Source organism: Grampus griseus, assembly GCF_964374135.1.
Source record: "Grampus griseus genome assembly, chromosome: 2".
Taxonomy (NCBI): Eukaryota; Metazoa; Chordata; class Mammalia; order Artiodactyla; family Delphinidae; genus Grampus; species Grampus griseus.
Genome location: NC_139018.1, coordinates 28,878,427 through 28,895,793, shown reverse-complemented (window position 1 = coordinate 28,895,793; position 17,367 = coordinate 28,878,427). Strand labels below are relative to the sequence as shown.

Sequence of the window (17,367 nt, the reverse complement as noted above, 5' to 3'; positions counted from 1 at the left end):
GTTCTCATAAATCTCCACCAAACAAATGTTATTCTCTGTTCCGGCCTGAAAGGGCAAGGTCCCAAGGCACAACTTTCACCCTCAGGGCCGGGTCCCCAGACCCTGACCAGCCGTCATCACTGAGGGAGCAAGGCGTCCAGAACCCAACTGGCCCTCAGGCTCCTCAGGCCGCCCAAAAGGCGGAGGTCAGGTCCCACAGACTGCGACACAGGCAGACTACCGCTGCCATTAGGTCGCAGAGACGGGCGTGGGGGAGAGCTTCACCACTGCCTCAAGGCCTGGGCCCCGCCAGTGGGCATTCTTGGCAAGGGCTCTGAAGCCCTACAGGACACAGCCCCCAGCCTGTCCTGGGGCTCCCCAGCGCACCTGCTGGCAGGAGGCTGCGGAGGGCCTGGAGGGCCCCAGGGAGAAGGCCGTGGTCTGATCCACCTCTTACCTCACTCTCCTCTGGAGGACCACCGCCGGTCGGACAGTTGGCGGAGAAGGACCGCTAATCGCCTTTCTAACCTTCCCACTTTGGGGTTCTCACGGTAACCGGTCACCCAGAGTAACTGCGTGCAGCAAATGCTGCGCGCCAAGGGCTGCTCGCTGCCCCGCTCCACCACAGGATCCCGGGCAGGCTCAGGGGCTCGGTACCGCCGAGGGGCCGGCGCTGCCTCAGCTGCCGTCTGCCTTAGCAGCTGGGCTGGGGGCGGGGCCAGAGACCGGGGTCGCCCCGGTCGGCCCGGGGCCCACGTCGGAGCCAGTCGGGCGGATGGCTGCAGGAGGCAGCGGCGGCCGCACTCTCCTACATCATAGAGGCCCGGGGTCCGGCCGGCGCGCCCTGCCCTATTACATTAATTTTGGAGACTGGACACTTTGTTAAGTGCCAGGTTCCTTCAGGGGCAGCCCGGTCCAGCCCACGCTGCACGAGCCAAAGAACTTCTGAGAGGCAAAACTAGGAAAATTCTTCCCAACATAAAGTTCCTGTGTGTCTGCTTTCGCTCTTGCTTTTTAAAGGTCGGCCACTGATCGGCAGGACTTCGCGGCCCTCCAAAGAGTTATAGCAGGCTGCTCGGCCCCATGAGGCCTTAGGCTGCAGGTAGGCAGCCTGCCGCTAGAGGGACTCTAGTTTCTAACCTTCTTCACAGCCCTCTGAAGTTGACCTGAGATCTGAAAAAGGCGCAAAATGGTGGTCTCATTTCCGGCTCTCCTGCGACCCTTCCGACTCTGTCGATGGGACCCGACACCCTGGGCGCGGTTGGCAGGGCCTACAAAGCTCAGGACCGGTGACCCAAACTCTTGGGCCCCTGCCAGGATGGCGGTGACAGTGACGCTGGAGCCCGCGGGCCGCTGCCGCTGGGACGAGCCGGTGAGCATCGCCGTGCGCGGCCTGGCCCCGGGACAGGCGGTCACGCTGCGCGCGTCCCTGCGCGACGAGAAGGACGAGCTCTTCCGAGCCCACGCGCGCTACTGCGCCGACGCCCACGGCCAGCTGGACCTCGAGCGCGCGCCCGCGCTGGGCGGCAGCTTCACGGGCCTCGAGCCCATGGGGCTCCTCTGGGCTTTAGAGCCCGAGAAGCCCTTGCTGCGGCTGGTGAAGCGGGACGTGCAGACGCCCTTCGCCGTGGAGCTGGAGGTGCTCCATGGCCACGACCCGGAGGCCGGAGGGCTCCTGGGCCGCGCGGTGCACGAGCGCGACTTCCTGGCGCCGGGGGTGCGGCGCGAGCCCGTGCGCTCGGGCCGGGTGCGCGCCACGCTCTTCTTGCCGCCGGGTAAGCCCCCTGCTTCCCTAACTGTTTATCTTGTCTGTGGGAGAGAAAGGTAGTAAGTAGGTAGCTCCCAACATTCCGAAGGTCTGTGGGGCCTGAAAATTTCGAGTAGACAAGAATGGAACGTAAGGCTGGCTGGGGAGGTGGCTCTGCTGCTCCAAGACAGAGGTCAGAACGAAGACATCGCGAGGAAAGGGTAAAGACAGTTGTAATTAAAAAAAAAAAAAGTATAAGGAGTTTGCAGTTTTTAAAGTTTTCTTTCTAAAGTTTCTCAGTTTTACAACTTTGCTTCTAACTCCCAGAGTATATTAAGATTTAAGAAAATTACCATGAAGGAAGAAGGCCTCTTGCTATCCACTGGAAATCTTCTGAATTATTGGTTAATTTTACCATTACATAAAAAGCAACAGGCCAATGAAAAAGTTAAAAGATGCTTGTCCTGATTAGGATCAGGGAAATGCAAAGTAAAACTAAACACTACACTCAACACCCTCAAAATTTAGAAGTCTAACATTACCAGTTTTTGACCAGTATGTGGAGGAAAAGGAACTCCCATACACTGCTAAAAGGAACCCAGAATCTGCCTGCCAATTCAGGGGACACGGGTTCAAGCCCTGGTCCGGGAAGATCCCACATGCCGCAGAGCAACTAACCCAGTGCACCACAACTACTGAGCCTGCGCTCCACAACAAGAGAAGCCACCACATTGAGAAGCCCACTGCAAAGAGTAGCCCCTGCTCACCGCAACTAGAGAAAGCCTGCCAGCAGCAACAAAGACCCAACGCAGCCAAAAATAAATAAAATAAATAATTGTTTTTAAAAAAGGAACACAATTATTCATCTACTCTGGAAAAAATTGCTTTTACTTAGAAAGTTGACTGTCATTCTACTCCTCGTGCACCAATAGGTATTTATGTTTGTAAGAGCAAAAACAACTGGAAACAGCCTAAATGTCCATCAGCAATAAAACTGATGAATAAATTGAGGTATATTTATAGCACAAAAGTGATTGAAATATAGTCACAAGAATCAAGGGACTTCCCTGATGGTCCAGTGGTTAAGAATCCACCTTCCAATGCAGGGGACACGGGTTCGATCCCTGGTGAGGGAACTAAGATCCCACATGCCGCAGGGCAACTAAGCCCACGTGCCACAGCAACTAAGACCCCACACAGCCCAAAATAAATATTTTTTAAAAACCAAGAATCAAAATGGATGAACCTCAAAAACAGTGTTGATGGAAACATCAAGTCCCCAAAGAACACATTCAGTATCATTACATTCAGATAAAATTCAAAAATTAGGCAAAATAAACAAAATGCCATTTAAGGAATACTTACAAGTAGTAAGACTGTAAAGAAAATCAAGAGATTGATAAAATTCAGAATAGTGGAAAGTGAGGGAAGGGGAACAGGTACTGACAGGGCTTTGATGGTTAGTACTGAATTATTAAAGTTCTGAGTATAAAGTACTTGCCTTATAAATTGTCCTTAAAATTTGCACATTAAATACAAACTTTTAATGTAAATAGTGAAAATGTGACATAACTAGACTTATACACAGTAGGTAGCTTTTTTTTTTTTTTTTTGCAGTACGCGGGCCTCTCACTGTTGTGGCCTCTCCCGTTGCGGAGCACAGGCTCCAGACGCGCAGGCTCAGCGGCCATGGCTCTCGGGCCCAGCCGCTCCGCGGCATGTGGGATCCTCCTGGACCGGGGCACGAACCCATGTCCCCTGCATCGGCAGGCGGACTCTCAACCACCGTGCCACCAGGGAAGCCCATAGGTAGCTGTCTGAGTCTAGCATAATGTATTTGAGATTCATTCCTGTTGCTCCATATATTGGTAGTTCCTTCTTCTTGTGTCTTAGAAGTTTCCCATTAGATGGATGTGGCACAGTTTGTTTATTCTTTCGCCAGTTGGAGGACATTTGGGTTTCAAGTCTTTGGAGATTAAGAATAAAGTCACTGGAAACGCTTGCATCCAAGTTTTTGTGTGAACACAAGTTTTCATTTTTCTTGGGTAAATACCAGGGAGTGAGATTGCTGGGTCATAACCTAAGTGTATGTTTAACTTTATAAGAAATTGCAAGCTGTTTTCCAAAGTGATTGTATCATTTTGCACCCCCACTGTTGCCCTTAAATATAAAAGTTAGTTACTTGACTAACAAAAATGGGTTAATTTGGGAACAGCAGAGAATTGCAAATTGGAACAAGCAAGCTACGGCTAAAACCATAGGCAAGTGCAACAAAGCAAGGAGAAGAACGCTATTTTATAGAGAAAAAGGAGGAAGCTGGGAGGGGTTGTTTTGAACAAAAGTCCATCAGAGAAAAGAGAGTTTGGGATAATGGTGATTTTTTACTGTTGAGTTGTTGGGGTAGTCAGTTTCTTGGAGGGGAGGCCATTTACATCTTTTGCTGTTGGGGCCTGTAGTTGATGATTCTTTCCTGTTGATGTAATTGACAATTCTTCCTATAACTGACATGGAGTGGTACTGCGGGAAAGCTCCCCAATTCTGTCCTCCTTACGCCATTGTAGTGAGGTTTCCCTTTATTAGTTTTCACATTTCTCCCTTTTAATCACGATCTTTCTCCAAAACCATCGATGATCAAGAGTCAGTGGAGTGGCTTTTTGTCCTTCTGTGTCAGGAAGGACCTTTCCTGGGTGTCATGTCCCTTGTTAGAGGGAAACTGCACAGAGTGGAAACCTATTGAGGTCACATTTGAGTAACAAGGAGGGGTAGGAGGGAGAACTTTCAGGAACTTTCCATCTATAGTCCATATTTCTCAAGACCCTAAGAACTAGAGATCATCTCTTTTGGTATATATCATTTTTACAGAGGTTTGACAGGAAACAAGTATAGAATCAAAAGTAACATGACAATTCCAAATTGTATGATGATTCTAAACCAGGATCCTAGGCCTGAAGATAGCCAACTGAACAAATATTTATTGGCACTTACTCTGATTTCGGGGAGAAAAGTTCTCCCTACTGAGGTGAACCCAGAGCCATGGATGCCTCCTGGAAGTCCCCGTTTAAAGCAGCCAGGAGAGCAAAACAGACTAGCAAATACAACAAGGGCATCGTCAATCTAAAACAGTTAACCAAGTGCATTCAGGAAGGTACAGTGCAGGCATAAACATGAGGCAACAGCTAATGAACTCTTCATGAAGATAGCAAAACTTCAAAGACATTTTAAAACAGTATTCTTACCTTAAAAGAACTGTTTGTAACCAAATGTGTTATTACTGGCATAGCATGTGAGGTTGCAAGTTCAGTTACCCTGAATCTGGATAAGAATCCAGAGTCAGTTAACAGTCCAGATGAAAAGACGAATGTGAATCCTGAACTTTCTAACAGTACTGGCCCTGACGTCTTAGCAAAGCTGTCTGGTCAGATGTCGTGCGCTTCAATTCTAGGAAATCTTTACGTTCAGGTCATCCTATGATGTGAGGTCCAGTGAGGGTTTGGTGCTTTTTTTCAGATGTGTCATGTAAGTGAAGAGTCTGTTCCCTGGAGTTTGGCAGCACAAGGGTTGTTTAGCAGTAATTGAAAGTAATTGAAAGGGGCCTTCCCAGTGGGGTCAAAAAAAGTCTTTCTGGAGGTGTCTTTTTCAAGAGGAAATCTCCAGGATACAAGGTATGATGCTTAAGGTCTTCATCTCCTGGGATTGCTCTGTGACAAGATTGCTCTGCCAAAGCATGATTATTTTTAATGGAAGCAACTAGGTCTTTACAGTATGAAATATACCTCCTTTTATCAGCTGTGAATCAAAAGAGGCAGGGGCCAGGTGCATTAGATGTCTTGTGACTATCGCAAAGGGTGAGAGCTTATGAGTTCCAGAGGGGGTGGATCTGAGATTTAGAAGGACCAACGGCAATGCTTTTGGCCAAGGTATTTGGAGGGTTTGTATGAATTTTGCCAATTTAGTCTTTTTTTAAAAAAAAAATATTTATTTATTGGCTGCGTTGGATCTTAGTTGCAGCACTTGGGATCTTTGTTGCGGCATGCAGACTTCTTAGTTGCAGCATGTGGACTGTTAGCTGCGGCATGCATTCAGGATCTAGTTCCCTGACCAGGGATTGAATCCCGGCCCCCTGCATTGGGAACACAGAGTCTTACCCACTGGGCCACCAGGGAAGTCCTGCCAATTGAGTCTTTGTTGTTGTTGTTGTTGTTTTGGCTGCACTGGGTGTTCATTGCAGGCTCTAGAGCACAGGCTCAGTAGTTGTGGTGCACGGGCTTAAGTCGCTCTGCAGCATGTGGGATCTTCCTGGACCAGGGCTTGAACCCATGTCCCCTGCATTGGCAGGTAGATTCTTAACCACTGCGCCACCAGGGAAGTCCCTTTAAATTATTTTTAACCATAAAAATAGTACATGTTCTTTGTAAAAATCTGTGGGGCTTTGAGGCCCCAGGTATAGCAGGGAATGTGGGTTTAGCCTATGCCACAGTCTGGATCTTTGAAGACCAGAGCCATTCAGCATTTCTGATTGTCAACAGAAAACTTTGACATCACCAAATAGGTAAAAATGGCTTTTGACGCCACTGCAAAGAGTTTCAAGTATAGTTTAGTTTTGTGTTTTGTTTCCTCCCAAGGACCTGCACCCTTTCCTGGGATTGTGGACATTTCTGGAACTGGACGTGGCCTTCCGGAATATCGAGCTAGTCTGCTGGCTGGGAAGGGTTTTGCTGTGATGGCTCTGGCTTATTATAACTATGAAGACCTCCCCAAGAGCATAGAGAACCTCCACCTGGAGTACTTTGAAGAAGCTATGAACTACCTGCTTAATCACCCTAAGGTTGGAACTTCCTCTAATTTTTATGTTCTGCCTATTAGTTCTCCTTCTCTTAAATGCTCTTGGTTTTCACAGAACTTGACAAATTCATGACAGCCCTTTCCTGCCCCCAACACACACTACCTTTCATAGTCGCTTTTCCCAGACAGTTTCCATGCAATTAGATGTAGCCGTAATAGATTTCCTGCTAGTAAAGATGTCCTAGTTGGAATTATGGAATTTTAAATTCCAGTATTTTATACTATTTCATTACAAGCCCAAACACATTGAGAACCCTGGGTTTGACACAGGAAGTAGAGGAAAAGGGGAACGAGATCAGTGTCTCTAGTTTAAATGTTTGTGTTTAATAAACCTCTCCTCCATGTGCCCCTCTGAGAGCAGAGGATTCAGTTTTAAAGAACCTGGTGACAAAGAACCTAGGTAGTACGGAGCGTTTGGAGGGCTCAGGATATCAGAGGATTAGAAGATAGACCTTGCTTATTTTATAATTCAGTCAGAGCTCAAGGCGGATGGAAGTGCTGGAGCTCTTAGAAAATGTGATGGGGTGTAGTGGAACCGGCACAATATGTTTGATAGAGAAAAGTTAAATTTGAGGTTTGATTTTGCCACTTAACTAGCTTCATGACCTTGGGGCCTCTGTTTCTTCCTCTCAAAAGTTGGGATGACAGTAATATCCCATTCCGAGTATCTTTATGAGAAATAAGTGGCTGAAAACAGTTAAGAGTGCTCTTGTAGAAACCATAACAACAACAACAACAACAAAAAGTGCTGTTGAGAGGTCAATAAAAAGGCATTTGTAACAGAAGAGTTTGGTAATTGACAAGAAGAGTCCTTATGGAATAGGGCATACCCAAATTACCCTGGAGGGGATTGAGTAGAAAATGAAGAAAGAAAATAACTACAAAATTTCCCACAAGTTTTGCTGTGAAAGGGAGTAGAAAACTGGGGCAGAGTGGATTTAAGCTCAAAGGATTGTTATTAAAATGTAAGAGGTACTAGAGCCTGGGGTACACTGACGGGGATGAGCCAGTAGAGAGGAAAGTTATGAAGGAGAGAAGGAGGAAGTAATTGCAGGAGCAAAGTCCCTGAGGATGAGAATAGATGGGATCCCAAGCACAAGCAGAGGGTGGCCTTGAATTAGAGATACCTTGGAAACAGGAAGGAAGGAGGAGAGCTTGATTCATGTAGAACTATGTAGACTTGGAAGGGAAAATTAAGGACAAGTTCCTACCTGATAGCTTCTATTTTTAGTGAAGGGGAATAGGGGTTAAAGGGGCTTACAGAGGTAGGAGACAAGGTGGAATGGCCTTTTGGAGAAGTGGAAAGCAAACATCAGGGAAGCAGGATTGAGGGGCAATATGGACGCTTATTTGAAATTTGTGTTCATGACATGAAAGTAAGATCTGTCCGCACAAGCATATATATATATTTTAAATTAATTAATTTATTTTTGGCTGCGTTGGGTCTTTGTTGCTGCGTGCAGGCTTTCTCTAGTTGTGGCAAGTGGGGCTACTCCGTTGCGGTGCGCAGGCTTCTCATTGCGGTGGCTTCTCTTGTTGAGGTGCATGGGCTCTAGGCACACAGGCTCAGTAGTTGTGGCTCGCGGGCTCTAGAGAACAGGTTCAGTAGTTGTGGCGCACGGGCTTAGCTGCTCTACGGCATGTGGGATCTTCCTGGACCAGGGCTCGAACCCGTGCCCCCTGCATTGGCAGGTGAATTCTTAACCACTACACCACCAGGGAAGCCCAACAAGCATGCATTTTTTCCTCCAGCAGTGTTCATTTGCACAAATGCAGGCCAGGAGGAAGTGAATAACAGGTGCTAACTGAGGTGAGCACTTTTCTAGGCGAGTAGGACCAAAGGGAGAGCGGTATTAAGGGAGTTAGGAGTGTTTGCAGGGGAGCGATAATAACGATGAAGCTTGAAATCTAAGCTTGAAATCTAAGCCGGATGAGGTGAGAAGTGAGAAAATGAGAGGTACTGATAGGGAAAAAATGGTAGTCAGGGTCTCAAAGAGGTGGGAGTGGGCAGTACTAGAATTGCTAAACTGGAGGTAAATAAGTTGGTGATTAGACAGTAGAATGCTCGAAGCTGATGTTTTGGAGATGATGTACTTATTGATGACTTGACTTAGGTTATGACAATGGGAGTGTGTGTCTGAGGTCGGGGAGAGAAAAAGATAATGGGAGGTTTGGAGGTCAAGGAACTGAGAGGCCAAAGTATTTAGTTGTCGTCCACATGGTTGAAGACACCAGGAATGGTGATGGAGAAATTGTGGAAAGCAAGGTAGAGAGGAAGGCTAAGTCAGTATCCCAAGGCTGCAAACCCTGATAAGTGGGAGAGCCCAGATCCACGCTCAGTTCTAACCGACTCTCAAGTCCAGGCGCTACTCGCCACACTGCACTGTTCACGGACTCATTCTCCTTTTCCCTTTGGCCTTTTCTCAGGTAAAGGGCCCAGGGGTAGGGCTGCTTGGGATTTCCAAAGGAGGCGAACTCTGCCTCTCCATGGCCTCGTTCCTGAAGGGCATCACCGCGGCTGTCATAATCAATGGCTCTGTGGCCAGTGTCGGCGGAACCTTACACTACAAGGGAGAGACACTGCCGCCTGTGGGTGTCAGCCGAAGTCGATTCAAGGTGACCACAGATGGCCTAACAGACATTTTGGATGTCCTGAACAGCCCTCTGGAAGGACCTGATCAGAAGAGCTTCATTCCTGTGGAAAGGGCTGAGTGTGCCTTCCTGTTCCTTGTGGGTCAGGATGACCACAACTGGAAGAGTGAATTCTATGCTAATGAGGCCTCTAAACGCTTGCAGGCCCATAGTAAGGCGAAGCCCCAGATCATCTGTTACCCAGGGGCGGGACACTACATTGAGCCTCCTTACTTCCCCATGTGCCGGGCTTCCCTGCACACCTTGGTGGGCAGTCCTGTCATCTGGGGAGGGGAGCCCAGGGCTCATGCCAGGGCCCAGGTGGATGCTTGGCAGCAGCTCCAGACTTTCTTCCACAAACACTTGGGTGGGGAAAAGGGGCCAATCCCAGGAATGCTGTAATCGTTTATCCCGGGGACAGCTGCCACAATTAGTGTATATGTGTAGGTTTTTTCTTTTTGATAATTACTTCAGTGTTAAAGTGAATGTACCAAGAAATTTTCAAGATATTTCTAAATTACATACTTTTTCAGTTGTTTGGGAGGAGAGTGATTCTACAGAAAACACAACAGGTGGAGAAAGCATGCCCTTTAGTGTCTAACAACACATAACTGACAAGACTTTAGCTCTGAAAGGAAAAGAGTAATACCTGGTACACAATTGGTGCTTAGTTATTATTTGAATAATTTATTATTGATTTTGTTTAATAATTAATTTATAAATAAATGATTACCTACTGTGGAAGAAAAGCATACAAAATATCAAAAATATTATCAGATCTGACTTTCTAATTTAAGAATGGAAGTGAACATCTTAGCTGTAAATTACTAGTTATAGAACTACTTAGATGAAAAAAATTACTAAAAATTTTCAAAGCAAGTACGGTTTTAGTTCTTTGATATCTTCTCCTTGAATGAGTAAGCATTCTCCTCATGCAAGTGTATTTTAAGTTATTTTTGTATCTTCACATATGGACCTTTGTGATCTAGTTATTTTGAAAGCTGGTAAAACATTTAGATGAATTTCATAAGTGACTTTAATAATGATTAGCGTGCAAATAAATTGTTCAGTTTTGTACCACTTGATATAAATAGTTCCATATTAAACTTACTGAACTTTTCTAAAGCTTAATGTGTTTAAAATAAAAAACACCTTAATTTGTGATATGGTATTCCAGTTCCTCAACTTTCTTTTTCAGTAAAGCAATTCCTGATAGGTGTTTTTTCTCAAAATTCAAAAACAATACAGAACTCTTTTTGTTTTGCCAGCTGTTTTTTCCTTCTATACCATTGTGAGGCAGGTGTCGTCTTCATTTTACAGATGAGGAAACTGAGACTCAGTACCTGCGTGGTACCTCTAGAGCTGGGGCCCCGGCTCCCCACATCAAGTTTCTTCTCTCTTGAGCCCGTCCATGCCCTGTGCAGGGCAGCAGCCCCAGTCACAGGCAAAGGAAGTGGCTCGTCTTTCTCCTGCCTAAGTTCTCAGGGGAGTTCCTGGACTTGCAGTGGGGGGGTAGGGGTATTTCAGGGCACTGTTGTTGAAAGAGTAGATCTGGAACCGTGTTTAAACCCTTGACATAGTAGTATGGTTTTGCGGGAGCTGACAGGCAACTCAAAATGCCTACACTCCTTCCCTTGACTGTTAACAATGTGTATGTGATTTGCCCTCCTCTTCCTCTTTCCTCTCTTTGTATCTCTCTTTCTGCTACTTTCTGTAAACAGCGTCTTCCATGACACTTGAAGGAATTGCGCCATCTATCAAGCTGGAGTGTCAGTCTTCTCTAGATGCTGATCATGAGTGATAAAAGGCAGAAGCAGCAGAAATTTGGGGGCCAATTAATGACGAAGTTAAATTGTAGACCATGTATTTCAGAAGACACAAAGATGATTTCCTCTTTAAATTCTCTTGAGTAGGAGGATCTAAGAAAAGGGGAAATAGAGACACCATAGGCACGTGTTCTGGAGGGGAGAGTGAAACTACATACTATGATGTGAAGATTAGAAAAGAATTCAGAGTGATAGTGGCTTTTGATATGGGTCTTAACTGATAGGATCTCTTTTTCTCGAATCTAGAGTAATAAAAATTCATAGAAAACTTGGAAAATAGAGAAAATTATTCACTAGAAAAGGAGTTGCATATAATCCATTCACTAGAAACTAGCACACTTAACATTTTAGAATATTTCCCTTTTCCTCTAGGCTGCTTGTTGTGTGTATTGAGTTTTTACTCAATTAAGTGTACATCCATTTTACCTCAGTATTGTATGATGTTTTTCTTACCACGTTATTATATTCTTCAAATACATGACTTTTTAAAAACAGTGATATGTATTCCATTGATTGGTGCTACAACTCTTCATTTAATCCATCCCCTATTGTTAGCCCTTGACATTGTTGATAGTTTTTCTTTATAAAGTCCGTTCCTATGGTGAAGGGACATATACATGTATAAGTCTTTGTGTATCACTGATTATTTCTTTAAGAGAGATTCTTTGAAAGGAAATTACTGGGTCAAACTTCTGAACAGTATTATGATCCTTTACTATGCATACCAGAAACAATCAAGTACACCACCAAAGACACCGTATGAGACAGCCATGTTGTCAGTACTGGTGTAATGTGTGGGTATAGGTGTGCGTGTGTCTAATTTTTATAATTTTATAAATTTTATAGGTTGAAAAGAGAATCTCATATTGTTGTGCTTTTTTGTTGTTGTTGTTAGTGAGGCTGAATATTTCCCTCACTTATTGGGAAAATATTTGTATTCCTTTTAATCTACATTTCCCATTCCTTTAGAATGTTCACCTGTTTCTTCATGACCTAGAGCAGCATTTCATTACGTGTTTCAGAAGTAGATAATTCTAATATATGTTGGCAACATTATATTACCTTGTTATTTGCCATTTAAACTATGTGTATGTGTGTGAATATATGTGTGTCAGGTTTTGCAAGATGGACTTGATGACGGAAGGTGGAAATGATAAGAAATATGTGTACTGGTCTCTGCCTGTACCTTTCTCCCAACTTCCAGCACAGAGCTCCTAAACCCTTGTAAATTCCTAACTGATAAAAGCACTAGTAGCATCTTTTGTTCTATCGAGGCAACTCTGGGTGGGCTCCTAGATGGCTCCTGGATGGGGACTGGTAACCAGAAAGACCAATCCATGATTAGAAGCTTGGAATTTTCAGCCGTCTTGCCCCATTCTCCAGAGGAGAGCAGGGCCAGAAACTGAGTTGATAATTGATCATGCCTAATGTGAGGAAGCCGTCAGAAAATCCCAATAGTATGGGGTTTGGAGAGCTTCCCGGTTGGCAAACACTACCACACAGGCAGGGTGATGCACCCCAACTCCACAGGGACAGAAGTTCCTGTAGTTGGGACCCTCTCAGACCTCGCCCCACACATCTCTTCATCTGGCTGTTCCTCTATATCCTTTGTGATTTCCTTTAATAAGGTAGTTGATGTAAGGGTTTCCCTGAGTTCTGCGAGCTGCTCTAGCAAATTAGTTGAACCTGAGGAGGGGGTTGTGGAAACCTCGGATTTATTGCCAAATCACACAGAAGTTGTGGATACCCTGGGGACCTATCACCTGCAATTGGCAGCTGAGAAGGGGTGAGAGCAGTTTTGTGGGACTGAGCCTTTAACCTCAGGGAACTGACACAGTCTCCGGGTAGACAGTGTTAGGACTGAATTAAATTGTAGGACATCCAGATGGTTGTCTCAGAGATTTGCCTGGTGTGGAGATAAAAACCTCCACACATGTGGTAACCAGCAGTGTCAGAAGTGCAGTGTTCTGTGTGAGTAGTAAAGGAGACACAAAGAAAAGAAAGACACAGGAGGAGAACTGTAGGTTTTTCCTTCTATACAGAAGACATTTTAGGAAGTCAAAATAACAGGCTCAGTGGTGGAAAACTCAAGTGTGTTCAAGTATAGTTGTCCATGTTAGAGCATAGGGTACACATAAAATAGCAGTGTGTAAACACTACAAAAGGAGGAGAATGCTGTGTGATAGACAGTCTTAACTGTGTTTAATTGTACAGGCAAAGGGAGACCTTAAAGATTGGTAAGAAAGAGGGTGATATAGTTGCCCTTGTACTTTAGAAAAAGAATATGGTGTGAAGTACCCGCATGGGCACTATTGCAATAGTGAAGGATTCTACTGCAATGACTTATGGGAAGAGTGGGCCCTTTCTATCTTACACACTTTATAGGATCTCAAAATTTCTTGATACTTTCTAGTTAAACCTAGAAGCTGTAGGGAGGGAGGAGGACTGTTCCTTTTCCTAAAAGAGGTTTCATTCTGAACAGTACTTGGACACCAATTCTGCATGGACATCAGTTTGGATCTGGAGAAGCCCCAGGGGTAGGAACTAATCAAACCTCATTTTAGGAGAGGACAGTGCTCTTCAGGCTTCTTCATCCAGCCACTGACTGGACCATGTCTAGCTAATCAGACCCCCTTGACATCATCTGTTACCTCAACAGTATCCCTTTGTTTGTGCTCTATTTCAATACCTGTTACTCTTTGAATATCAACAAAATTTCTACTAGGAATGCATGTGGTTTTACCTTATCTCACCTGTGTAGGGGAGGAAAATTTTTTACCTCTACTCTTTTGGAGTTTCTGAGTAGGCTTGAGAATAAAACTGACATAAGACAGATTAATAAGAGAAAAGAATACTAAGTTGTTTTTTTTTTACATGAACATCAAGGTCTCAACAAGGAAATGAAGACCCGAAGAAGTGGAAAAACCGAAGTATTTATACAGTAGTTTGAAGAGAGTGCAAACTGTGGAAAAGTAAAATATACTGGGAAACTAAAGGAAGAGAAATTATCGTGACAGTCATGTGCAGAATTCTCTCAGCCTTGACTCCTATTTCTGGTGATAAGACTGAACCTTCCTCCCGTATAGGGAGGCACCGCTCACAAGGGAGTCTCCTCTTCTGCTTTCAAGGAAAAAACGGGGGATAAGTGCCCTTCTTGCGCCTGCTGTTTTTCAAGTGCCTTTAGCTCTAGTCAGTATATGCCAAAGTGACATATTTTGGGGTGGCATCTGCTGAACCCTTCACCTGAATTGTTTCCACAGTGTCTCTCATCCCCACTTGACTTTGAGAACTGAAGATAAACTGAGGGAGAATTTTCATCTTGCTGTGAAATACTGTGTGCTTAATTTCTTCATGTTTCCTAACATGTTTTTTTCTAATGGCAAATTCTGAGTTCAAATCTAAAACACAAGAATATTCTAAAAGTTAACCTCTAAATTCCTTAACTGGTCCCACTAATAGTCATAATTCTTCTTCTTATTTATTATTTAAATAATATATTTATATATTATTATTTATTATTATTAGTCCCATATTATTATTATTAGCCCCATATTTTCCTTCTGTAAATTCTAAAAAATTCCTTTCTTGTTCTAACTTCTAGAAAGCCACCAATACCGTAATGGGTCTCCTCCACTGCTCTCAGGGATGTTGTCAAGTGCTTACCCAGCAAACATTACCCCTCCTCCTGGTATAAGACTTCCGGATTTTCATTCAGGAATTGGCCATCCTCTGCAGCTATGGGCATCAGGGAAAGCTAACTCCACCCTGATGGCAAGGGCAACGATGGTCATCCCTGCTGGGTTTAAGTCAATCTCAACATTCCATCCAAGGCAAAGTATGTAACTTAGGTGACATACTTGGAATTCTGGATTTTCTCCCTCCCATTAAACATGAACGAAGATGCAGGAAGCCCCAGTTATTCCACCAGTCACCATGTGACACTGTGATTGTCAGAGTGGACAGAAGGAAATCGTTCTTGGTGTCATCATTGAGCTATCGGATCAATCAAATATGAAGCCAGACCTATTCCTGACTTTCTATCAAATAAATTTCCTTATATTTTTAAAGGCTTTATTTTTCTGAGCATATTTAGGTTCACACTAAATTGAGAAGGACAGAAATTTCCCATAGATCCCCTTCCCCCACATATGCACAACCTCCCTCACCATCAACATCCCACACCAGAACGCTACATTTATTACAATTGATGATGCTACATTGACCCATTATTATTACCCAAAGTCCCTAGTTTACATTAGGTTTACCTCTTGGTGGTGTACATTCTATGGGTTTGGACAAATGTATCGTAACATGAATCTACCCTTACTGTACCATACAAAATTGTTTCACTGCCCTAAAACTCCTCTGTGCTTCACCTATTCAACCCTCCCTCCCTCCAACCTCTGGCAACCACTGATCTTTTTACTGTCTCCATGTCTTAACTTTTCCAGAGTGTCACAGAGTTGGAATCATACAGAATGCAGCCTTTTTAGATGATTGGTGTCTTTCACTTAGTAATATGCATTTAAGCCTCCTCCATGTCTTTTCATAGCTTGATAGCTCATTTTCTTTTTATTCCTGAATAATATTCCACTGTCTGGAAGTACCGAAGCTTGTTTATCCATTCACCTACTGAAGGACACCTTGGTTGCACCCAAATTTTGTCCGTCTCCTCACATTTTGAAGCAAGTTAGGCACCAGTCTTCACTAGCTCTTATTTAAGCCTTGACTTATGGATCCAGGCTTTTTTCTATGATGTAGCTTTGCCAACTGGAACATCTGCAGTGGCTTCCAAAATTAGCATGGAAAGGAAAGAATATAGGGAATCATGTTTTATGACCAGCCCAGGGGGTATCATTTTTGCCCTCACCCCACTGGTAGAACTTAGTCATCTAAACCTACTGAACTACAGAGGAGGCTGGGAAATATTATCCTGTTTTCCAGGAAAGAGAAATAAACTGGTAGTGTTAATTAATTTAAAAGTGTATGCAGGATGGTTGTGGCATTGGGAACCTGTCAGACTCTTCTGCAAACACATCCTAACTGAGCTACAGGCCCCTGGGACACTTAGCCCCAGGTAATACTTGAGACCACACTCAATAAAATGTGAAGAATCTGGTTAGGGAAGCTTTCTACTGGTAAGTATATAGGCTTAAAATCTCCACAACAGACAGGGGATGGGGGTGGGGGAGGTGGACAGGAGAAAAGGCAGCTCTGACCAGGGAGGGGACTATACTAAATAAATATCTCCAGTTTCAGGAGAAAGGAGTAAAGTCCTCCTTTTTTAATAGGACAGGGAGGTTGTCCCCAGTGAGTCAGCAAGTTCAGTGACCTGAAATTAAGCCTGATAGTGACAGTCACATACCCCACACATTTATATGGAACCTACAGTCACTTCCCATTCAGGAGAAGGCTGCTGGGGCAAAAAACTTCCACAACTGCAGAAGAAACATGCAAGCTACGTAAATCAGTGAGTCTAACCCTTCACTTGTGAAGATAAATGGACCATGAGGAAAAACCAACAGCATGAACCATAAGGGCCACATTGAGCAAACAGAACCACTGACCCAAGAATAAAAACAGATTATCCAGGGAACCATATACAACTTAGAAAAAACTCTCACTGACATCCTCAGATATGATATTTGAGAATATTTTATCAGAAAACAAGAAAAAGTTGCAAGTTTTAAAAATCAGAGAAAAAGAGTTTATTGGAAATTACAAATATGATTGCTGAGATACACAATTCAGTAGATGAGCTGAAAAACAAAATGGACACGACTAATAGCCAAATTAGGGATTCGGAAGGAAGACTTAAAATCTCTCACAATTTGCTGAAGCAAGAGGTGGGAAATGTGTGAGAAAAAATTAAGGCATAGAAGATTGTAACACATACTCTGCTCTACTAGCAGCAATGGTCTCGCTTTTGGATTAACAAATTTACAAAACAGAATAGGCTTCACCCAGCACCAAGTTTACTTAGATTTAAGAATTCAGAAAAAGAGAAGACACAGCCACAGTATAAAGTCATTATGCACTCAGGAGGCATGTGGTCACACAAGATGAGGCTGAGTACATGTAGACAACTTCTGGCTTCAGATTAAAAGGCTCTATACAGAAATGAAGAGAAAGCCGTTAAAAATGTCCAAATTGTGGGGGGCTTCCCTGGTGGCACAGTGGTTGAGAGTCCGCCTGCCGATGCAGGGGACACGGGTTCGTGCCCCGGTCCGGGAAGATCCCACATGCCGCGGAGCGGCTGGGCCCGTGAGCCATGGCCACTGAGCCTGCGCGTCTGGAGCCTGTGCTCCGCAACGGGAGAGGCCACAGCAGCGAGAGGCCCGC

At 44.4% G+C, this 17,367-nt stretch overlaps 1 protein-coding gene across 3 annotated transcripts; it reads left to right on the top strand.

Moving 5' to 3' along the window:
* Positions 1-1,135: 1,135 nt before the first annotated feature.
* LOC309818024 (acyl-coenzyme A thioesterase 1-like) lies at positions 1,136-15,049 on the top strand. 3 transcript variants are annotated; one of them, XM_082647397.1, is made up of 3 exons: positions 1,136-1,754; positions 6,349-6,551; positions 14,627-15,049. In XM_082647397.1, exons 1-3 carry the CDS (start codon positions 1,169-1,171, stop codon positions 14,717-14,719), a joined length of 882 nt encoding a protein of 293 aa, XP_082503523.1. In that variant the 5' UTR covers positions 1,136-1,168; the 3' UTR covers positions 14,720-15,049. The 3 variants fall into 3 exon arrangements, with proteins under 3 accessions (XP_082503523.1, XP_082503524.1, XP_082503522.1); XM_082647398.1 differs by lacking the exon at positions 14,627-15,049 and adding an exon at positions 13,912-14,546; XM_082647396.1 differs by lacking the exon at positions 14,627-15,049 and adding an exon at positions 8,996-11,493.
* The last annotated feature ends 2,318 nt before the right edge of the window (positions 15,050-17,367 follow it).